At 38.2% G+C, this 25,546-nt stretch overlaps 1 protein-coding gene across 4 annotated transcripts in view; it reads left to right on the top strand.

Moving 5' to 3' along the window:
- The window catches only part of LOC126351205 (nucleolar transcription factor 1-A-like), a 210,454-nt gene extending 185,184 nt beyond the window's left edge, over positions 1-25,270 (top strand). For all 4 annotated transcript variants that reach the window (XM_050002583.1, XM_050002584.1, XM_050002586.1 and 1 more), the window contains 3 exons: positions 2,880-3,063; positions 22,376-22,504; positions 23,489-25,270. In XM_050002583.1, coding sequence (XP_049858540.1) covers positions 2,880-3,063; positions 22,376-22,504; positions 23,489-23,632 — 457 coding nt within the window. In that variant the 3' untranslated portion in view covers positions 23,633-25,270. The remainder of the gene's footprint in view (positions 1-2,879; positions 3,064-22,375; positions 22,505-23,488) is intronic.
- Positions 25,271-25,546: the final 276 nt, after the last annotated feature.

Below are 25,546 nucleotides of genomic sequence, written 5' to 3'. Positions count from 1 at the left end.
TCTTTCCATTGTCTTCCCCTCTTGCTTACAAACATCTGTTTGTCTGCTACAGTCATATTCAATTTATGAAGTTATTTCATGACTGGTCACTGAATATTCTTAAAGACATGATGTGAAAATAATGTGTCATATCCTCTCTTGGGCACTAAATGTACTCTAAAAGACTGCAAGAATGACTTCAGTCATTTGTTGTGTTGAGTATAGCTCCCCACCATGTTTGTTTACCTCTTCAAAATAATGGCACAATTTTTTCAGAACTAGAGGACAGAAAGAAACAAAGGTGGTAACAATATGCTGATTATTCCCGTAGTGGTTCTAAGTTGACACTTGGTGGGCAGTTACATCAGTAAGTAAGAAATAACATTTAAATTTTCTGTGGAAATCAAAGGAAGCCTTTTCTAAACCCAGTATCAAAATCTCTTTTATGTTCCAGTTTCCATTTTACCTTTTCATTTAAGTGACTTTTGGGATTATCCCTGAATATTTATAATAAAGTTTTTAGCTATACTGGAACTGAGATGGCTTAAGGATGATGAACCAGAGAACTGTATCAGTATTGTAGCATGTGATTGTTCAGAAACTTCGAGATATGAAAATAACCTTAGGCTCTGTCATTCCAGGTGTTAGTAAGAGTGCACATGGGAAATTAAATGGTAGCATATTTCTAATAAAATTAAACAACTAGTAGTTTGAAATTATCCCAGCTGGAACAATCCTTGCTTATTGTGAGTGTTCAGAAGAATACATCACATCTCTTAACTTCCATAGAATGTCCATCATTGTAGCACTGAGATGCTTCTTTATTGTGATAGCACTCTGACAAGCGCCACTCTAGTGTCGATGACTCTTATGAGCACAGTGGGATCTCACATGGCTACGAGTATGCAACATTGCGCAATGAGCTTGTGAGTTAGTCTGAAGGCTGAGATGAGATGACTGGCTCTACGAATTAACATTTTTATTCCTGGAGCACTGATTTTCTTGCTTCGGAAATGGTTCAGTGCATGTGTAAGGCCTGTGTGAATACTTTGCTCTTCTGTCTTCAAGGGACAAATTCTCCTTAATTTGCAGATCAAAATTTGTGACTCTCTGAAGTGTAATATTAAAAATATTATAAATTGTCTTTTGCCAAATGTGTACCTTACCTATTTTGTATTAGAAAGCCAAAATCTTGTCTGCTGTCATAGTCAAGTGGGTCAAATCTCCAAAAGAGCTTCACATTATCATTTCTTGATAAATTTCATCATGAAAACTAACAGTGGCAAGCTCTTTTCATAGAAAAGAATGAAATACCAATTCTAATATTTTGAACGTTTTTCACAAAATCTGCAATATTTAGGCTTACATTGGAATGAAAATCATAAGAAAACCCTGAATTATGTTCAAAATTTCCAGTTCCAGTTAGGTGTTAAATTACTATATTAGAACATTGCAAATATTCAGCACACACAACTTTTTGGCTGCACAAATTATGAGAAACTTTATAATGCCTTTTACAAAATACACCAATTGCAATGCATGCTCATGCTGAATGTAAGCACTAGAACTATCACCAATTCCAAATTCTTGTAGTAAGGAGATAAGATTATAATTTTAACTTCAAAAATGTCAAATCAGATTTCATATTCCAATAATTTTTGATGTGGTGCTAACTGCTCATGCATTATCTTTCTTTCAGACACACCATTCCATAACAAATTGCGACAAAGAAATACTTTTATTATTTCACTGAGAGAGCATATAAGCACTTTGATTTATACTGTAAGACTTTTTTTGTATCACTGGTGCTTAAATGGTTTTGATTAACCTCTTTATCATTTTAATCTTTGCCACATTACAAGAAATATTTTGACATTAAAATTGCATTTGTGGTAAGAAATATAAGATTTTTTTCTATTTTCTGAAACTGGACACAGAATGCTGAACCATTTTATGTATTTATTTATAATATTAATGGCCTTCAAATGTAGTGGCCAGCTCAATGTCAAGTGATGGCTTTGGCATCAGACAACATCTGTGGTCCATGTTCTCTGCTGTTATCCCGGCTATTTCAAGTGGTGTAATAGGTGTGGTACATAATATTACAATATCCTTAATATACATTACAAAATACAAATTATGTGAGATCTGTAGACCGAGGTGATATCTTACTCTCACCTGGCACTGACCTTTAGTTTTCAAGGAGAAGATTTGTTGGCTTTAGGGACTGTGATGAGGGGAACACACTGATTCCATAGATATTCATCACTGTCTGTGGTGGACCTTTCCAGGTTTCTGTGTGGCCACTAAGTTTTCTTCATGAAATGAGCATTGGGTTATCAGTATGCATCAAACAAACAAGTGTGATCTCAGATAAAGCCCCTAAGATGTCTGCACGGGCTGCGAATAAAATACCAGTATCTGGTATGTTTCTTGGACCACAGGCATAGAACTTAGAAAATATTTTACATTCTTCAGAAATTAAGAGGTTATCTTGCATAAGTCAGAAAATGCTGCATGAGTGGAGAGAAGCATATACTGACACTATAAATGAAATGTTGTAATTTTAATAAAAGTGTTAACATGTGTGTTCCAGAAGAACAATATCAACTGTAAATTGCAAGGAACTAACAAAGATAGTTGATCTCAGCAATATTACAATTGCAATAAACAAAAATTATGTTTGCCTTACTACTATTAATAATAATAATAAGTTATTATGTAGGTGATTGCATATGAAGTATATGATTTTTTTGTCTATGGGCTAGGAATTATATTGCATGACACTGAAAACAAATTTTCTTGATCATTTCTTGTGAACCCAGTGTTGTGTAGCAATGTTTCACTTTGCACAGTTGGTTGCTACCGACTTATTTATACTAATATTTTTTTCCCCAAAGGAATGCATACCAGTTATTCCTAAAGGGCTTTATGGCTGATGCTTCTCACATCCCTTTGGAAAATCGTGAGAAAGAAGCTCCTCGGTATTGGCAGATGCTCCCAGCAGCTGACAAGGAAAAACACCGAAAGAAGCTCAATGATATCAAGCAGAAATACATAAAAGATTATGAAAAATTTCTTAAGGTAATAATCCATGTCCTCTTTAACAGTATGCAACCACAGAAATTATTGTATAATATTGCCTCAGGATGCTGTGTGTGAATGTGGTTATAATTTTCTGTTATGAATTAAAGACTGTATGCTATAAAGATAATCTAATACATAATTAGACCAAAGTTTGAAGTTAAAGAAGATAGGGGGGAAATATTTTTAACTGTATATCTTGAAAGGAATCAGTCAGTCTTCAGAAACAATTAGAAGAAGAAACAACATTGACACTTCAGTAAAATAACCTCTGTAGCATTGATTTAAGAAAGTTCTCTATTATATGGTGTTATTTGTGACACTTTCTCACAAACTACAGTCTTTAGGGATCAATAACAAATGAACTCTTGTGTCATCCTATAATTCAGCTTGTTAATGGCCAAAATGTGTGGTGTGGAGTTTCTGTACAAGAAGTGCACATTACCTCTCTATAATTCAAAACGTCATTGACAGTTTGAAAATGTTTCTGTTCAGAATTGTTGAGGCTCTGGTGGTCATTTACTGACATATTACCTGTTGGCTTTCATCTCAGTATCTTCAGCTGATGTTTATTGACATTTATGACATTTCACCAGCACAAGTGGCTGGTTTTGTCAGAGGTACCCCCCATTGCTGGTAGCAGACTTGGCATCAAGCAATACATCTGTATTTCTGTTGTTTATAGTCATCATCATTATTCATAAAGGCTGGAGTGATTTTTGAAAGATTTTTAGTTATTTAAAAATTACCTCTTGTGTATTGTGGGTTCATTTTCATCATGTTTCTGAATACCTATTAAGCCTCCGTGTGCCTACAAACAATTTTTAACTTCTTACTATAATCTCTCTTCCAGTAGTGAGCAAATGGAGCATCCGTAACATCAGGACAGGCAGTATTAATCTACCTTCAAGTTGCTTTTATTTAATAAATTGAAACAGACTGATTCTTTAAGATGTCTTACCTTCAGATCCTTCAATTTTGAAAACTGTCCAAGCTTCCCATCAGATGTAAATGCCAACAAACTTGAGGCTTTAAATTGAGAATAATATCCTACAGCTGTAACTGTAATTCAGATTAAACAGAATTAAAAACAGAATGAACCAACACAGTTTTGCTCGTAACTGGTAACTTATGAATACCTCTGACAGCTCCTGCAGTGTGACTTATGCATGTATTGGAAGACACTACACCCTATCTATACTACAGATTACGTAATTAATACAGAATTCATGAAAAGACTGAAAAAGGCAAACATGAAACTTACAGATTTAATAGACCAATTACATGTATTGATTATTTTGTGTGATGCTACTCAAATGATGACTCGATGTATGAATTTGGATTTTCTGACCAAGTCATTTTATTGTCTCTATTGTTTGCTTCTTATTACTTCACACTACGTAGTTTTGTTTTTGTTGCCATTATAATTTAATAATCACAAGTAAAACAATTTAAAGTTGATACATTTTTCACAAGATGTTTAATCCTCAACTTGCATGACAATTTTCGATATAGAACTTTATGTCCTCTCACAAATAATGAAAAAAAAGAGTGCCCAAAAATGCTTATAGTCTTGTATTGTAAGACACAGTTATCTTGTATTATATGCTAAAACATGTTGGAGAGAGTGATGACAAACTTCACACAGAGGGACAAAGAGTGTGCCGAAAAACCGGGTCTTAAAGGACCTTACCTTCACAAATGATTAACTTCTGTCAAAATTAATGTATATGATGTAAACTGCTGTTCAGTGTGTATTTTAGGAAATATAAGACGTTGCTACATCTTAAAATGTCACTTTGTGCTGCAAATAAAAAAAAATAAGTGTCTCTCTCAGTATCATCCTTTAACTGAAGCACAGTACATGGCTTATTGATATACACTTTGTTCTTGAGGAAACCTCGGAGCGGGGCAACCAGTCAACAACTCTTCTGTTGGATATCACTTTCCATGGAAACAAGTTCCTTACATTGGCTGTACACATATTCAAACTGTGAGCTGTTACAGCATCTTACTGAAACCAAACATTTCTAAGATTTATACCAAGGCGATGAAGTTCCAGAACCAGAAATTCATGCAACATTGTCAAAAACCACTCAGACTTACAGTGATGGCTCTCCCATTGTCTTCATAGAAATAATCCACTATGACACCAGATTTCCCTAATCTAGCCCACACTGTAACTTGTGTCACAGTGCAATGGGTGCTGGTGCAGTTGGTGAGTGTTGTTCCAGAACCAATAACGACTGTTTTGTTTGGTACCTCTACCATGTAGGAAAAAATGAGCTTCGTCTGATGTTAAAATCACAATCCCACATTCTTCGGCTCAATATAAAACAGGTCTCATGAAAGTTCTCAACCCATAGCGGAATGGTATTGCAGGCTGGAGCTGCATCATTACATGGAATGTTATATTGGAGATGGAACTTCCTCCAAGTGGTATTCACACATTCTGTATTTTTAAAGAGCATCTCTATGATGAAAACATGGTGTTGCACAGTCCACATTTTTTCATAACTAAACTGCTAATGTAGGAGAAAACAATTATCCCAAGCATGCCCCTCCACTACACTGACACATCTACTCTACTAGAGTCAAAAACGCCATGGAACTCTGACACACCCTGTATTATCCATCATCTACTGTTTTAGTCTAGTTTTTATAAAGCAGAATGTAAATGTTTTTCATTAGTAAAACTGTCAAAGCCAATCAAATGAATCTGTTTTCCACAGTCAAACAGTGGAAACTCCAGGTAGGAATATCCACAATGTAGGAAAACATAAATTGCTACAATTTAAAGCATACAGGCACGATTAAAAGACACTCATATATAGCTTTCAGCCACAGCCTTCATCAGTAAACACACACACACACACACACACACACACACACAAAGCATCTCGAGCCAGAATGCAATCCGGTCCGTGGTACTGTACTTGGCATATGTGTGTGTGTGTGTGTGTGTGTGTGTGTGTTTACTGACAAAGGCTGTGGCCAAAAGCTATATGTGAGTATCTTTTAATCGTGCCTCTCTGCAACTTAATGTGCCTTCTTTACTGTAAGTAGCAATCTATCTTCTCCTACATTGTTGTTTTCCACAATCACCATAAATAGATTTATTTGCTCTCACTTCCCATGAAAAGTCAGAGAAATTCATCAATCAGCACTGTAATTTTGTACTGTGTTACTAAACTTTGTATCTGTACAGACACATATATCCTTCAAAGACCTTAAGCTCAGTAATAAGTGAATAAAACTTCATAAACACAAAACGAGGGAAAAAATATCAAGTGTCCATCCTACAGCTGCGATACTGACAGCAGCAGAGATGAATTTTCACAGATAAAGCATTTGTCAGCATATACTGTTTTGCAAGCTGAATCTAGTGCAGAACAGAGGGTAACATACTTACCACACATGGAAGGGTAAACCTCATCTGTAGTTCATCAGGTACATATTAGCCCAGTCAGTGATGACAAAAAAAGTCGAGTAATTGCAAATTTTTGTGCAGTGTAAGGCAGAGTGTTACGAACAATTTACTAAAAATTCTCACCAGTGCGATGTGAGCATGGCTGTGGAGGGGCATTTAAAGGTCACTTTTTTGTGTGTTTCTGTAATAACTTGAAAACTTTGGCTTCTGGCAAAAAATTTTCCCAGTACTAAATTGAACTACATTAAATTTCCTTAAAAAAATTATTGTTATTGAGTTGGTGCAGAAGTTTGTAGCATTTTCCACAAGTTAGATAAACACATCATATATACATAAGAAACTTCAGTCATCAATAATATATTCTCCTTCACTATTTGCAACAGTCTGCCAATGGTGGCATGACTGTTCGATTCGACAACTGGAAAAATCACATGATTTTGAGGTGAAGGAGATGAAGAACTCATCAAGCCATGTTTGGAGTGCATTTTCATCCAGAAAGGAAGTTGCTTGAAGGTAATTCAATATAGAACAGAAAAGGCAAAAATCTGATGGGGCAAAATCAGATGAATAAGGAGGGTGCAGAATGAGTTCCCAACCCAACTTCTGCATCATGTTTTTTGTCAGTTTAGAGGAATATGGGCTGGTGTTGTTGTGGAATAGCATAATTTCTCACAGTCTCCTGGTTATTGTCCATGGATTGCATCTGCACGGTGCCTCAGTTGTTGGCAATAAATGTCAGCAGTGATGGTTATACCTCAGGGAAGGAATTCACAGTACACCACACCGTCATTGTTTCATTGGATGCATATCTTTTGTGGATACATGCAGGTCTGTGTACTGGGAGTTGCTGTTTTGTTTGGACTAAACTATTCCTTTCTTTTCCTTATGTTAACATTAAGCCACCATTTATTGAGACCAGTAATGATACAGGATAGGAATGGTCAGTGTTGTTGATGTGTCAGTTGATGACGAGCAAGCAGAGATGCATATATTGGCCACCCACTGAGTTTTGTGATTTTGACTTAGGGCACAAGTACTCATACAGTCAATTTTTGAATCTTCCCCATTGCATGCAAATCTTGCACAATGTTGGAATGATCAGTAGTTCATCATGTTTGCCAGTTCTTGAGTACACTGGCATAGATCATTGTGGATTAGTGTGTTCAAACGATCTTTGTCAAATCTCAGAAGTCTTCCTGAACATGGAGAGTCACTAATGTCAAAATGATCCTCATTATTTAGCGTTCACAACTCCACTTACTACCTCCATATGATAAAATGACAGTATGTAAACTCAAATAGTAACAATAAACTATAAATAAATGACAGTCTATAAATAAATCCATGGTAGCCTGAATATCAACTCAACTTGCAAAACAAAAACACTACAAACTGATGCACCACAGTAATAAAAGTAGTGTTTTAATGGTATAAAATTAATGTTTACTATTACGTGGAATGAGCCAAGAACAAATATTAAATTGTGTACCACATCTAAGTGCAGGGTATTAGGAGAGGTATGTATGAGAGGTCAGAAAAGGGAAGGGAGTGGGTGGGGGCAAGGTGTTGGAAAACATACAAGTAAGGGAAGTAAGGTTGCCAGAATGTTGTCATGCATTACTCTCCTTTGTAGATTTGCGAACCGGAGAACAAGCGGGTGAGACCTCATTCTCTCTATCCCCTACTATGTCACAAAAAGCAACTACAGGGATTTCACAAAGTTATACTGCCTCTTTCTCAACTCCCCTTATGAAATAGTGGTGGACAAATGCTCTGGGGGGGGGGGGGGGGGGGTATATTTTCCACAAAGTGTGTTAGAGGGGTTGTAAATTCCATGCAGTGTGTTGAATACATATATGAGTTACTAAAAATAATGGGGAAATTGAGTTTTTGTCATCTTGTACAGCAGTTGGAGTGTTCTTTTGTGAAAGTCATCTACCATCATAAGTGCTGCTTGCTTTTCAGTTTAAAAAAGGACTAACCTCCCCAACATTTCATGTGCACAACTCCATCTAAGTAGACAAAATAACTTAACTGAGCTCATGTTTATATAGCAGAGTTATTTTAGGTTTATTATGTGAGTACTTATTTGCAGTTGTTAAGTGAGCATTTATGTAAAATACATTCCAATTAACAGTGGGTGGCAAGTTCTTGTAGCGGTTCACCTCCATTTTGTTATCCTCTGTGTCGACATACTGCGTTGCTGTGTTGGCTGAAAAATGGGGTTTATAATTCTGACACTGACTACTGTAAATAATGTAGCCGACAGGTGCACATTTGCATTTCACAGCACTTTAATTTCACTGTTCTCAACCCCTCAGTAACATACAGTTATTTCGCTATTGCACTGCTGTTTATCTTTCGATACGTCTCATTAATAAGTTGCAGGCGAACATCCACATAATGCTACAATAGTTTCCTGATGTACATCTACGAGCAGTAAAAACCTAACCACAGAGTTCACAGTTCTTGAATAATAAACAGGCAGAAATGGAAACAGACAATGTCATTGTTTTTACACACACAGCTTATTGGTGTAAATCTTATTTCACTGTTAAGTCAATGTATTGTTGTTGTTCTAACCAAAACTGGTTTCTCATCTGAAACTCGACCATGGAATGACTGTCTCATGGCCAAATATCAGGCCCTTACGTATCATCGCAATAATAGGTACTGAAATTTCACATTTTTTGATGTTTAATTTGCAGAAATTACAATTAAAACTTAACTCATTTGATTAACTGAATACATCGAAAAATTGGTCCTTTTTAACAGTTTCTTCTACTGCGCGAGTTAGGTCGAATTATTTGTCTAAATCATGAAATTAACATACATAGTTATGCAAACAATACTTTTGACAAAACTATTAATTACTTTGGAATTGCTGGCCGGAGTGGCCGAGAGGTTCTAGACGCTACAGTCTGGAACCGTGCAACTGCTACGGTCGCAGGTTCGAATCCTGTCTCGGGCATGGATGTGTGTGATGTCCTTAGGTTAGTTAGGTTTAAGTAGTTCTAAGTTCTAGGGGACTGATGACTTGAGAAGTTAAGTCCCATAGTGCTCAGAGCCATTTGAACCATTTTTACTTTGGAATTAATTAATTAATTAAGGGCTGGCATTGGTAACACGTTTTCGAATAGAGCCAGATAGATCCTTTAAGATTACTGTTAGTGTTAATGTTTATAATTAGTACAGGATTTATATTTGTTTGTAAGACAACAATAGAATTTAAGTTATTAAACAATTATTGATTTTGTTGTATAATTAAAGATACTAACTAGGAATAGTCAAAATAAATTAGAAAAATAATTACATACATAAAACTAATCACGAAATTAGATCTAGTGTTATATTCTTTAAAAGGGGGGGGGGGGGGGGGGGCGGCAGCCTTTCTCTTTTATGGAAAAGCAAATAATATTCACCTATGTTAATGGTAATTAGTTAAAACTGAAAAAATAAATTTTAAGGAGGCAGATGGCAAAATAAGAGGGGAAGTAAAAATATCCCAGCTTGCTTCGTCACATGTGTAACTTTTAAGTGTGATGTTGTCAGTGATCTATTGCTGTTGGTGGAAGACAGATTGGCTCTGTTAAGGTCATTTACAATGTATTGTAAAGTCTTGTAATTGTGTGATAGTCACTTAGTGGTCAATTAATGGCGGACCAGAAAATTGCTGCACTTCCATCACCATTAATTGTGTTCGTTTATTTTATTTACTACTTCATCCGTAGTACAGTAGTTTCAGACATGTTAGAAATGTTGTAGAATTAATATATAAAACCTTAACAAAGTAGCATAGGACTAGGCGAGGATAGGGCAGGAAATTGGTCATGGTGTAATCAAGGGTATCATCCCAGCATTCACATTAGCAACTTGAGGAAACTATGGAAAACCCAAGTCAGGCTGGCCGGATGGGTAATAAACCCCAGTCCTCCTGGATACAAATCCAGTACATTAAGACTGGTGTGGCCACATCACACAGTACGTGATTAGTAAGGGAATCACATAATCTGCGTTGTGAGTGCCACATGCACAAGAACTAAATCAATAAACAAGAAATTTTGAAAATACAAACACTACTGGAGTTGTTTAAAAGCATGAAAACATTACATAAAGCTGCTGGAAAGTACAGTATGTGTATTAAGGAAATTGTACTGCTCCTCAGTGGTGGTGTGTCTGCTAAATTATATTTGCTGCACTAGCCAACACCTGCTAAAGCGACTACTATTTATCAGTGTGTCAAACCTGGGTGGGATGGCGCTGATACACAGAGATAAGTGTATTAAAACGCATAGCGACACCATAGAGTTCCGCAACGCCGTGTATTATATCAGCTATCTGCAAGTAGTTGTGAGGATGGAAAGTTTAACGAAATGCTTACCACCTACACAATAGCTACCACCGAAGATGCAACTGGACCACCACTAGTATGAATGGGTTCTGGTTTTATTGGCTAGTGTTAGCTCCCGATTGGAACTTTTAGTTAACGCATCTGACTATCACAAGATTTTACAGGTTCGAACAGAAAGCTAACACCAAAAGTAATCTACTAGGCGATGGAATCAAACAGAAACTACTAGTCTGATTAGGATGCGCTACTTAAGTTAATTAAACTCGACTCGCTGTAATGTGCCACACTTCACAGTAGCGTGATCGGAAACCTCACTTATATAACCCAACACTCCAACACTGATACCTTGGATTTATCTTATCTTTTTCCCATCTTGAAAACTATCCAACATGGAGTTTAAGCGTTCGTTTTAATAGAACCCCACTGAAGCAATCAATCTAGACTGAACTTTCTTAGCTACCAATTTCAGTTAGTTACATTTTCGTAAGAGCACGCCAGCCATATAATTACACTGAATCATTGCTAGTCGGAGATTATTAATCCTATACAGTCACTGCACTGCAGCTCTATCCTTGCTTATTTCTTTTTACGAACACACACAATGCATAATGCTATTTGCACTCTATCAATGATAATGGTTTATGCTACAACCTTCATAGTTTATTAATTCACCATAACTTAACTTTTCCATTTTTTATCGCTTCAACAATCAGACAAAAACCTCTTTCATATACTTTAAGCCGAACTTTACGCAATTATCGTAACAAACTCTCAGTGTGATTTATCTTTTACTTTAATATTTAACTTTTTATTATTTATTTATTTAACTTTTTATTTTATTATTATTATTTTTATTTTTATTTTATATATTCAAAGATTTTGTTATATTTTCAAGATATGGGGAGAAATTATAACATGAGACACCAATTTTTACTTTATAAAGCACAGGGCCTGAGCATCTTTTTATTTAGCGATTTTTCTTAATTTTCAATGGCTCCGCAAAGTTTCGTCAGGCATGAGTGCTGGTGGTAAACTACTTCCCCACTAAGTGGAAGCTAGTAAAAAAAGAAACAAAATACCTGAGTGACACCGCCACTTTAAAGTATCATTAATATTCACTCACATCAAAGCAAATCTCTCCCTCTTCAGGCATTGACATACGTGAACCCTCTATACCAAATTTAAAACACTCAGCACTCACAATTTCAAAGATACAATTATCGTGCTCTACTCAGTTAATAGGTCTTGGTTATTTCAATTTTGTTGGATGGAAAACTACTATTAGACCAATTTGTGTGTGTCACAAAGTATCTGACACAGATTGGTTCTCCTGTTTACATTTATCATACTAGGATGTCCAATCTCTCAATAATTACACGACAATCACAGGCCGCACTTCAATTTCAGAGTTCATTAATCCAGGGATTCTGTTGCCTTAGGACTTCTTCCACAATTACAACCAATACAGTCACACACTCACGCAAAAGCTTTAGCAAATCCTTATTATAGAAGCGGCAACGGCACATGTACCTTTGTGCTTACTGTAGTACCTCCCGCCACGCAAGTTGAACACGCGCCAGAACAAATGGATGTAGTCAGCCCATAGAGGGCTCTGTGTCCGTGGCGGCTATTCTGCGCAGCGGAGGCGCCACTGCTACGCCACATGCAGACAGCTGCCAATAGCCACTCCTTCCAGTTTCGTATATAGAGACCCACTCTGCCCTAGTCCAGTCAGTCTGGTACTCGCTCTGGATTGTGTCTATAACTCGGTGTTACTGTGTTTGGTCGTTGCTCGTTGTTGACGTTTGCCTGGCTCTGGTTGTTAGTAGATTTACTGTTGGTATTTGGTGTTGTGGTTTCTATAAGCCTCCATTGTTTATCTATTCCTTGTTGTGTCGGTCTTTGTCGGTTGTTGTTGGTCTGTCATCCGACTCGTCCTTGTGTTTACCTGGTGGTGCGTGCTCCAAGGCCGCTGGCTTCCCTGCCTGGCAGCTCGCGTTCCACAGCCCAAGACGTTCCCGCAATTGATTTTGGTTACTACAGCCACCCTTATTACACCAATCACTCACAAAGTCTTCGCGTGAAGGCGATACCAAATACACACAATCAAGACTGAAAAGAACCTCCCCTTAGCACGAGACATGGAACGCCTGATTGTGAGTAACCCTAAGGTTAGCTCGACCAAACTTTACACTATCACTAATCACATGAAAACACGAGAAAAACCCATCTCTTAGCATGTCTCACAGTGAGTTACTCTTTTAAAGCGAACTCCAAATATCATCGCACATCCCACTACCGAATGCAAACAATACACCTCGCGCAGTAATTACATATAACTGCCCATATAGGCCATATCCCCATCACGTGTTCAACTAATAACTTTAGAAGCCCAAATCCGACATTAAAGCACTTGAGCGCCAACTCCAAATAGGCTTCCTCTCCCCAAGTGTCACGAACTGACTGACATTACTCCATGACCTCAATGGTGACTAACTCCCTGATGCCGCAAATGTAACTTTCTACACGAGATCTCAATGGTAACTCTTCCTGAAACAAGGGACAAAACCAAGAACCAGAATTTTTGAACAAACGAACATGTGACGTTAATTGTCTCTTTAACACAACTTTCATTATTAGATGCTTTCATTCCTCATCAATAGTGGCCAGCTGCGCATCAGTCGATATCTTTGCCGCGCGCCACACTGCTGCTATTGTCACGGTCGCGTGACATCTCTGGCCGCAACAGGCTCCGCTGCATATGCTCTTTCTACAACATAATTTTGACAACATTTTCAAAAGCAAATACAAATAAAATTAACACCCGCCCCCCCCCTTTTTTTAAAGTCGAAATTGACACTTTGATAATAAGTTGAGGCGACTTACATATGTAATGCCACATACGTATACCACTCGCACTAATTTTCATTTTTGGGCACTACAACTTATGTTGAAATATATGAAGTTTCATAACACGTGGATGACATACTTCTATTGCAGAGGGAGCCAATTTAAGCTCCTGTTAGAAATTGGGAAGTCTGAGGTGGAGGCTGGGATAGTGCATTTGATATCCATCATGTTATGAAAAATGTTCCAGCCATTGATAGTCCAGACTGTGAAATCAACTTCATTGAATACAAGGTCTGTTCAGAAAATTCCAGGACTTTGTCCACAAAATTTTTCTATGCTTACCTTTTACTTATTGTACATAGTCTCCTCCTAAATACTCTCCTCCACAATTGGTACAATATTCCCAGTGCTATTACCACTTTCTAACGCAGTCTTGGTATACCTCGCACTGGATCACGTGAAGTGCTGTCAACAAATTTTCCTTTATCTCGTCTGTCATTGCAAATCTTTGTCCTTTCAAAGGGGTAAAAAAAGTTTACAGGGACCAGGTCTGGAGTACAGAGGAGGAAGCATCACAGTGATTTCATTTTTTTGTGCAATAGTCATGCACCAACAGAGATACGAGTGTGGTGTCAACAATGAATTTTCTGGTCACATTTGACGTTTCCTTCTCACATTTTCTCGCAGACATCGCAACATGTCCTGAGAGTACCATCGATTGACAGTTTGTCCCTATGGCATGAATTCATGATGAACAAATCCTTCAGAGTTAAAGAAAACTATCGGCATTGTTTTGACATTTTACCTGACCTGAAGAGCTTTTTTGGTCTTGGTGAACCTTTCCCAACCTATTGTGAAACCTGAACCTTGCTTTCAACATTGTAATTGTAGACCCATGTCTCATCACCAGTTATGATTCTCTTAAGGATCATCTCATCCTCATTTGCTAATCCAAAAGCTCTTCATAAATTATGAGGCAAAGGTCTTTCTGGTCTTGATTCATTAGCCATGGAACGAGATTGCTGCAACATAATGCATTCCGAGATTCTGTCTCAGGATTTCATGACACAGTCCAACTGAAATGTTACATTCATCTGCAACCCTCTCAAATGGTCAGTCACCTATTGGCAAGCAAAGTTTCATTGACGTTCTTGATGTGAGGGTTGCCAGGAGACATTGAAGGGCTTTCTGGATGAGGGCCATCTTTAACTTCCATCTGGCCATTTTTAAACCATGTGAAACATTCGTAACACAGAGAATGGCTTAAGCACTCATCACTGTAGGCTTCCTACATTATTTAGTGTGCCTCTGTAAAGGTTTTCTTTGGTTTCATGCAAAATTTAATGCAGATGCTTTTCTACTCCAACTCTGCCATCTTAAAATTTGGAAACTGTGTGACACAACATTCTACTCAATACAGCACTGTACAATAAGTAACGGCTTTGTTTACATAATAGCTAATTTGACAACAATGAAACTTCTGGCAGTTATACATTAAACACAGATGTTTGCAGCTATGCCAACTTCATCTCACTCCAACACACCATTGGCGTGAAATCACGAATGTTCCAGAATTTTTGAACAGACCTCGTTGACAGTGTTATGATGTTACACTTGGGACAGACCTTTCCATATGGTAGACAGTCGACAGCTCCAGCTGTGGACCTTTTTTTATATAATAGTTAACTTAACAACTGCAAATAAGTACTCGCCCAATAAACTGAAAATGATTCCACTACATAAACATGATCTCATTGAATTTATTTTGTATTCTTATATGAGAAAACTGGATAGGAAATGCTGATGAAGAATATTCTGCCTGTAGACTAAAAATATAGCTACGTTCTTGGTGAGGGAAGGTGCCTTTCCTAGAAGAATTCTATAGCTGCCGTATGACTAAGGATCAGTGTCTTTCTTACTAGTGTAGAACACCATGCAGAGATTTATGCAGATTCTGTCTGTATGTGTTACTTGTATTAGCATTTCCTGTATTCCATGTAATGTTAACAAAATTAGTGGAAAATAAACACCCCTGCACAATGCATTGCCAGTAGTTCATAAGGCCAGCTGTAGAGGGGTCAGTATAGCTTTGTGGAACACCCCATAGTTGCTTTTTGAGAAATTGTGAGCTAGGGAGAGTGGAGACTCACCTGCTCATTCTTTTGTTTGCGGACCTGCATGCCCTCAATCCAGTGACCTGCCTTCCCTCATGCATCCCCCCCTACACCACCTGCCCATGCAAAAATCTGTCACACACCTGGAACACAATCTGTCTCTTAATATGGTTCTACCATACGTAAATGGGATAGACACATTTAATGCTTCCAGAAAGGCAAAGGTCTGGGTTCGAATCTCGGTCCAGGACACAGTTTTAATCTGCCAGGAAGTTTCATTCATTTTTTGTTCTTAACACACTTCATTTGACAATAAACATGAACTTTACACTAAGGATTTTTGATATCTTGTTCATGACACTCCCTCCTACCAGTTTGCAAAAATCAGCAACTACACAATATTTCTTCCAGATTTTCTTTATTGACTGGATGGTATGCAAGGCTAGAAAATAATCAGAAAATTGCAAAGCCTTGTACAAACGTTAAGTACTTCAGACGAGTTCTCATGTAGATGATGTGATACTTAGAGTGACTTTTAGAACAGTATTATCTAGGGAAATTTCACATTGATTCCAAGTGTGTTTGTAAAATAATGGTGTGGCAGTGTGTTTTAAAAAGATTCATTCAATTTCACAAGAATATGTTTTCTACAAGACTGGAGATAGAAACTTGAAATATATATTGACAAACACATCAGTATTAAAAGTTCACCTCAGTGCCAGCTGCAAGCCAGCAGTTCATGTGGTTGCTGGCAGGAGACTTCCTGGTGCAGCCAGCTCAGTCCCTTGTTCCGCTATTATTCATTGTGCACTGAGTTGAGATGGTGACAACACGGCAACAAAAGTTTTCCACATTCTCAGTTCTGGCAGATCCAGATCTCTTATGACTGAGTGAGTGATATAATATGGCACTGTATCTCCTACATCTCAAAGAATTCAGTGATGTTGCGAGCAGTTATAGGACACTTGTTGTTTTGTAAGAGGAAATCCACAAGTTCTTATTCAAGGTGTAAATGCTTGCAACAGAGCTATGAGCTATGTAAGTAGTGCACTGACACTTGTGTTTCAAACTGAATTGCTGTGAACCCTTCATGATAGCAGTAAAGAGCAATATTTAGTTTTCTTAATTCATTCTGGGTATGGAAGGAAGATAATTTTTTTTCACATTTAGTGTTCAGTGAGTTTTCCGTTTAAGTGGAAAAATGAACAGTCACAACATAAGAATACGGAGAACAGAGCAGATGTAGACCATAGTCTAGCATGAGAGAGGTTCACGTGTTTTGGTGTTTTGTACCATTTCCCAAGAAAAGATTTACAGCCCCCCCCCCCCCCCCACCTTTTTTTTTTTTTTTTTTTTTTTAGGAGAGGCATGTACAGGAACTGTTTGGCTTTTTACACAGTTTCAAAAACACATTGAAAATCTCATTTTTCAGCAGGCCAGAGCACCTTTGCTCACTCATTCCTAGTAACAGCATTTTTAACAATGAGCTGTCTCAGCAGTGGACTGGCTGGAAGGAGCATATGTATCTTGTATTGTACCATTGGTTCCCAAGGTTACCATGTCATGGGGATATTTTAAAAGGAAACTGTGTCTTTGCACCTCCCCTTTCAACAGCTTTGGGTAAATTGTGACACTACATAGCAACAGTAGTGAATGCAGTAACACCCAGACATTCTCAGAAATGTATGAGACAACTTTGACTGATGTCAGGACATTTGTTGTGCATCTGGTGAAGAACGCATTGAATATTTATGATCAGTAAATGAAAACTTTGCTTCCTAACATAATTGTAAAAAGTGCCCCAAGTTTGTAGGTGCAAGCATATAAACAATAAAGCCTAGTAAAACTAGATTTTTTCAATATATATTTCATACCCTAAGTATGTGCTAAAATATGCCCCAAGTTTCTGTGTTCATTCATGTAGTGTTATGGAAGTGGATGGAGTTTTTTGAAATATTCTGTTACCAGGAAGATGGTGATTTGGCTACCAGAGTCTTATTTAAATAATTGATGAATGTTATAGTACTCTTTGAATATCATAAAAAAGATTCCAGTGTGATTTTTCCCCACTAAATGGTCCAGTATTGCCATTTCTAAAGGGAAGCCATTAGGTAGAATGGCATATGAATTTCAACAGTGACTCTTGAATTGGTTTGCTAAAGGAAACATTTGGGTATTGGTTTATATTGATGAGAAGCACTGCCACTTTGGCAGTTTGGTAATTCTTTCTTAAAGGTAGCCATTTCATGGTCAGAAGGCTCGGACGAGTACCTTCAAGACACACAAATGAAGACAACTGTATTAGGAACTTTTGTTCTCTACATGAATATTCAACTTACAATGCAGTAAAGAACAATTTAGTGGCAAAGCTTCCCTTTTTCCATATGATTAATTGTGTGCTTTAAACAGGGAATCAATGACAGTTAACATATTAATAGAGTGAATTATCCAGTTTTTCAACAGAGCTGTTAATTTGTGTTCACAAGACATCAAACTGGTTTCATTCATTATGTTCTTGATTGCTGCTTTTCCCCTCATTTGAATATAATGCAGAGTTAACCACTAGATAAAGCAGCTGGTAGCTTTCAGTTTATTGTTAGAATACTGGGGAAGTGCAATCAGTCTACAAAGGAGATTGCTTACAAATCACTTGTGTGAACAGTTGTAGAATATTGGTCAGGTGTTTGGGACCCATACCAAATAGGACTAACAGGGGTTACTGAACATGTACAGAGAACAATAGCACAAATGGTCACAGGTTTATTTGACCCATGTGTGAGAGTCACAGACATACTGAAGAAAGTGACCTGGCAGACTCTTGAAGATAGACATAAACTAGCCTCAAGAAAGTCTATTAGTAAAGTTTCAAGAACCGGTTTTAAAGGCTGACTGTAGGAATATACACTCCTGGAAATTGAAATAAGAACACCGTAAATTCATTGTCCCAGGAAGGGGAAACTTTATTGACACATTCCTGGGGTCACATACATCACATGATCACACTGACAGAACCACAGGCACATAGACACAGGCAACAGAGCATGCACAATGTTGGCACTAGTACAGTGTATATCCACCTTTCGCAGCAATGCCGGCTGCTATTCTCCCATGGAGACGATCGTAGAGATGCTGGATGTAGTCCTGTGGAACGGCTTGCCATGCCATTTCCACCTGGCGCCTCAGTTGGACCAGCGTTCGTGCTGGACGTGCAGACCGCGTGAGACGACGCTTCATCCAGTCCCAAACATGCTCAATGGGGGACAGATCCGGAGATCTTGCTGGCCAGGGTAGTTGACTTACACCTTCTAGAGCACGTTGGGTGGCACGGGATACATGAGGACGTGCATTGTCCTGTTGGAACAACAAGTTCCCTTGCCGGTCTAGGAATGGTAGAACGATGGGTTCGATGACGGTTTGGACGTACCGTGCACTATTCAGTGTCCCCTCGACGATCACCAGAGGTGTACGGCCAGTGTAGGAGATCGCTTCCCACACCATGATGCCGGGTGTTGGCCCTGTGTGCCTCGGTCGTATGCAGTCCTGATTGTGGCGCTCACATGCACAGCGCCAAACACGCATACGACCATCATTGGCACCAAGGCAGAAGCGACTCTCATCGCTGAAGACGACACGTCTCCATTCGTCCCTCCATTCACGTCTGTCGCGACACCACTGGAGGCGGGCTGCACGATGTTGGGGCGTGAGCGGAAGACGGCCTAACGGTGTGCGGGACCGTAGCCCAGCTTCATGGAGACGGTTGCGAATGGTCCTCGCCGATACCCCAGGAGCAACAGTGTCCCTAATTTGCTGGGAAGTGGCGGTGCGGTCCCCTACGGCACTGCGTAAGATCCTACAGTCTTGGCATGCATCCGTGCATCGCTGCGGTCCGGTCCCAGGTCGACGGGCACGTGCACCTTCCGCCGACCACTGGCGACAACATCGATGTACTGTGGATACCTCATGCCCCACGTGTTGAGCAATTCGGCGGTACGTCCACCCGGCCTCCTGCATGCCCACTATACGCCCTCGCTCAAAGTCCGTCAACTGCACATACGGTTCACGTCCACGCTGTCGCGGCATGCTACCAGTGTTAAAGACTGCGATGGAGCTCCGTATGCCACGGCAAACTGGCTGACACTGACGGCGGTGCACAAATGCTGCGCAGCTAGCGCCATTCGAAGGCCAACACCGCGGTTCCTGGTGTGTCCGCTGTGCTGTGTGTGTGATCATTGCTTGTACAGCCCTCTCACAGTGTCCGGAGCAAGTATGGTGGGTCTGACACACCGGTGTCAATGTGTTCTTTTTTCCATTTCCAGGAGTGTATTACTAGCCCCTATGTATTGCCCACATAGGGATCATGAGGATAAGATTAGAATAATTGCGGCACGCACAGAGGCATTCAAACAATCCTGCTTCCCACAATCCATATAAGAATGAAATGGGAAGAAACCATAGTAACTGGTACAGTGGGCGTACCTTCTGCCATGCACTTCATGGTGGTTTGCAGAGTATAGATGTGGATGTAAATGGCATGAGAAATAGAACCCCAGTATAAAAGGAGTCGGGGCGTATAGTTTTTTTCTGCAGAGAAACAGTAACAGCAGAACGGGTCAGTCAGGAGAGTAAGGTTACTTCAAATGTGGACAAGTCAGTGGATGCATAACAGATCCGTCGGGAATATTACAACCCTACTAAAGCTGCCAAAGACTTTGGTTGATGACGTGATTATTAAATAGAACCACAAAGGAACAACCACAGTTAAACTAAGACCAAGTAGACCTCGTGTACCGATGGATAGGGACTGTTGAGCACTGTGGAGAGTGGTTGTAAGAAACTACGTGAGATCAGGGGAAGGAATCACTCAAAGAGTTTTTAGAGTCCAGCTAACTCAATGACTGTGCATAGCGAGTTAAAATGAATGGGGAGTGCAGTGTTCGAGCAGCCCCTCATGAACCACAAATTTTTGTAGCCAGTGATAAATGACGCTTGAGGTGATGTAAAGAGTGACACCACTGAACAGTGGATGACTGGAAACTAGTGATTTGGAGCGATGAGTCACACTTTCCTCATTTGCACTCCAATCAAAAGTTTCAGCGAATGGAAAAAGTTACCTGCCATCATGTGGTAGTACCAACTGTGATGCTCAGTGGTGATGGTGTTACAATATGGGGTGTTTTTCATGGTTAGGAAGCAGTTCTCCTAATAGCGTTTAAGAAAGTGCTGAATGCAGAAGAATATGAACACATTTTACAGCATTCTGTGCTGTGTACAGCATAAGAACAATCCAGAGACAATGATTGTATCAGCATGATAATGCACCAGATAATAAAGCGGTAAATGGAAGGCAGTGAGGCGCAACGTGAACCCAGTGGAATACCTCTGGGATGAGTTAGAACATCGACTTTGTTCCAGGCCCCATCATGCAACTTCAATCTGGTTTCAGCTCTTGAAGAAGCATGGGTTCCACAGACATTGAGACACCTCATTGAAAGTGTCCCCAGCAGAGTTCAAACTTTCATAAAGGTCAAGGGTGAACACATCCCATACTGTTGTACACTAATAGTTGTATGTGTACTATCAGACAGTGTAAATTGTGAGAATATTAGTGACTCAATTATCAAAATAAATGTCCAGTATTTACCCATTTCATAAGATTTTACCAATACTTTATTGTTGTCAAGTTGCTGTGAAATTCCATAACAGGCAAGTACTCTCAAGGATCTTCACTTCTGAATAGTTTTGGCTGACTGACTTGGAAATAATTTAAGTCAGTAACCGAAAATTCAACAGTGAAACCTCTTCATTGACTCCAGTGTTACAACCCCCCACCACCAATTTCCTATATAAATGCAAAATTGATGTAACTCTCAGCTCTGTTTTGCCCTTATTTTATTTTCAAGCACTGTTGCCATTTGTGACTCAGTCTGTGTAGACCTTGTCTTTTATATATTTAGGTGTCATTATGCATTCGTGTGGAGAAACAAATTTCTTTACTTTATCTTTAATGACCACTAAAGCTCAGAAGTTTACCTTTGCTCATTTTCGTTCTAATTTTTATTCTGCGTGCTAAATCATTGGATGTCTTATTTAAGTTTTTGAAGATACATTGTGCTATGTTGACTGCCCATATAATTGTCTTTTAAGATGCCTGGGAACATAACTACTAAAGATCTTTCGTGATTTTGTAGCTCATATCATAAGCTGAGCTGATAGAGAAATATAGCACGCCTAAGTGTAAATTAAAAGGTATTAGGGAAGCAAATAACATTAGGTTCAACTACTTAGCAGAGCTGTTATATGGACAAATAAGTACCTCTCATATTCTCTCTCTCTCTCTCTCTCTCTCTCTCTCTCTCTCTCTCTCTCTGTGTGTGTGTGTGTGTGTGTGTGTGTGTGTGTGTGTGTGTGTGTTAAAAACAATCTAAGTTATTGAGTAATATTTTTTCATGTGTTGTAACTATTTAGCTACCTCATTTGGTGATGTTATCAACAGTGCTCATATAGTAATAGACATCTCTGCTAACATACAAAAACTTAACACATTTATTACCATTCTGCTTCTTATAGGGTTTGTCTCAAGAGGAGCTGAAAGAGTACTCTATGCAGAAGGCAAAGTTAAAACAGACTGAAGATGCCCAGTCATCAGAAGATTCTGACACAGACGATGGCAGCAAAGAAAGTGATGGTTCAGAAAAAGTTTGTAAATTTACTCTTTTTCAAAATTCATTTATGAAGGGGCAGCTATATTCTCTCTCTCTCTCTCTCTCTCTCTCTCTCTCTCTCTCTCTCTCTCTCTCTCTCTCTCAGGCTTAAAACTCTTTCTCTTGTCAATATAACTTAAATGATAATTTAGTCTCACTGACAGTTTTTCATGTGATGGTTGAAACTAGCGTGCAACATGTTTCAGTGGATGGTGACATAATAAGTAATAGTGACTTTTGAGGTAACTGCTAGTAAACTTATATGTGAATTAATTAGCAGCTAAATGTGGGTACACGGAAATGTGAGCAGGTGAGGGAAGAAAATAACATGGGCAGAACTGGCTTTTGTAACTTGAGGCAGCTGTATGACTATCAGAAAAATTTGACATAAGCTGACAGCTGCATTTTATTTGTTGCAGCTTTCATTTGCATTAATCAATATCTCATTAACGTTTCTTTTGTCAAAACACATTACTGATTATTAGAATAATATTAAAAACAAAAGCAAGAAATGTGATCACTGTCCTGTAGCTAATTGATGTGTGGCACATACAAACATGCAAAAGTGCAGCGACATACTGGATTTCAAGCTATCACTCTTTTTCTAGTTAAAGTTTACACTGTACCCCAACAGTGTAACAGACATCCAAATGCATTCACCTTGACCATGAGTGTCTATGCGTGGAGAGATTATGCTTTTGTAGAAAAAGGGAGCTAGTAAAAAAGCTGGTACATTATCTCTATTGTTATGCCTATGTCTGCGCCATGTGTCACTCTGTTGTAGGTTAGTGGCTGCCTTTCCTTGTTGTTATTTGTTGTTTCCATTCTTTTGTTATGTAGTTTTAAGCAGTCCTACCATGCTTATAGAGAATCTGCTAAAATACCAGTTATGTTTTGTAGATGTCAAGTAAGAACACACGTCACTTAATTGATTTTGCTGTAAGTCATGGCCACTCATTTTGTTTTGCATTTCTTCTAGGACTCAGACTCTGATGCAAATTCATCATCGGACAGTGATAGTGACTCTGATGATTCAAGTGACTCAGATAGTGATGCTGAAAAGACCAAGGGAAGTGATGATTCATCTTCTATGACTTCTTCGAGTGATAGTGATTCAGAGTGATCTCTTGACTTCATCGCTGTGTGTATATGAAGATTTGAGACTGAAAGGGGTTTTATTAAAAGAAAGGAAGAGAAAAATTTCTGTATGGGCCAGAATGGTGCTGTGGGGCAGATTTATGTCCCAGCTACAGCATGTTTAACAAGAAATATATTACATTGCTTGAAAGCGCAGCAATGTCAAACTTAGAATTATATTTTGTAACTAGACTGGTTGCTTGCTGTCAGTTTAGTCTCTCTAACCATGTAACTTCCTACCATGGTACATTCCACAGCAGAGAAATGAAAACATGGAATTTTATGAAAAAGTGTGTAGATATAACTTTTTTTAAATATTTCTGAAGCAAAAAGAAAATTTAACTGTTCTGTAAATGGAAATATGTACAGTGCACCAACTTTATAAATGGCGCACAGGACAGGATTTTCGCTACCTGTACTCAATTGTCGTTAATGACTTGCACTAACACAACCTAGCTCACTCAGGCTAATGTTATTTACCTTGAGAAGGAACAGTGATGTGGTCTGTAAATGTTCACAAAAATTATATGAAAGACTGTGGAACTTTGTAGGTGGAAGCTCTTCTTGACAATGTATATTGTCTGTTTTTCCACCTATCTGCAAATTCTTAGTCAAACTTTTGTGACCCTTCTTTTATTCCATCTCTCCTCTGTTCTGTTTTTTATCCATTTCCTCGTGTCTCACTTTTTTTCTGTTTTTTGTTACCAGTAACTGATTATCTTGCCTGCATCCAGTTTCTCCCTCTTTAAACCCCCTTGTCATTTCAGAATCTGTAGGATGCCTCTACCTACAAGAAATTTTTGTTAATTAGGTGATGGCCTTGTCCCATTAATTACTACTATTATTTTGCCTCTGTTACTTAGAATAAGATTTATTCTACATCATTCTCCATCCGAGGGTGGTCTTCACCCTTACATTATCCTTTGATTAGGTTACAATTATTTAAAGGAGCTTTGGCTTTTAAATGTTGCTGTCAGTCATCAACTTTTTTTATAAATATTGTCATTTCATATATTTTTAAACATTTTTATTGCTTTATATTTTCCTATTTCTTCTGTGTATCTTCTTGTAAGAATCTAATTTTATATTTTGTAAACATTTAATCCACATGGCTATTTTAAGATGTGTAGTAAGACTGATGCGTACAAATCGACCGAGATGTGCATCAGTGTCTTTACCTGGAGTGAAGGCTGAATATCTCGGATGCTCCATTACCTAATAAGTAAATGGAAATTTGTGTATATTGTCTGTCATAAAAGAAAATTCTCTAAGTCAGTGACCTATTTTTATTTACCGATTTTGTAATTGTCTTGTGTAAATTATTGTATGTTAGATGTAAATATTTAATGGTACACTTCTGAAGTGCATTGTAATAGTTGGTAACTGATATGCTGAATTCAAGTACAAATCACTTTATGTCTAATTTCTGTATATTACTTCTGTTTACTTTCATGTCATAAAAATACTTATAAGACTTGTGTGTTGTATAAGGAATCACAAGCTTTTGACTTAAAGCAGCTGTAAAAAGGAGATATAATTTAACGTTCATCAGACATAGTTTCTTTTATTTATTATATTAGGGGCACAATTTTTTTCTATAATAAAGTGTTTGTGTTTTAGCTGACCTCCTTTACTATTCATTTTGGAATTTTTAAAGTGATTTAATGGATAAGCTATAAGAAAGGATCAAGTAAGGCACAAAACAGAACTGTTCTAAACAACATTCATTACTTCAAAATGTTAGTTTTTTGTCAGGGAATTGTAATTACAATCTCATATATCCTCATATGTCGAAACACTGTGCTAAGCATTTTGGTAAGTGGCATTCTTGCTACAACGAAAACAGGATTATTCTAAAACAAAAAGTTATCATTAAAATACATATTTATGTGGTTGTGTG

Source organism: Schistocerca gregaria, chromosome 1 (genome assembly GCF_023897955.1).
Source record: "Schistocerca gregaria isolate iqSchGreg1 chromosome 1, iqSchGreg1.2, whole genome shotgun sequence".
Lineage (NCBI taxonomy): Eukaryota > Metazoa > Arthropoda > Insecta > Orthoptera > Acrididae > Schistocerca > Schistocerca gregaria.
This window is presented reverse-complemented; position numbering and strand designations above follow the sequence as displayed.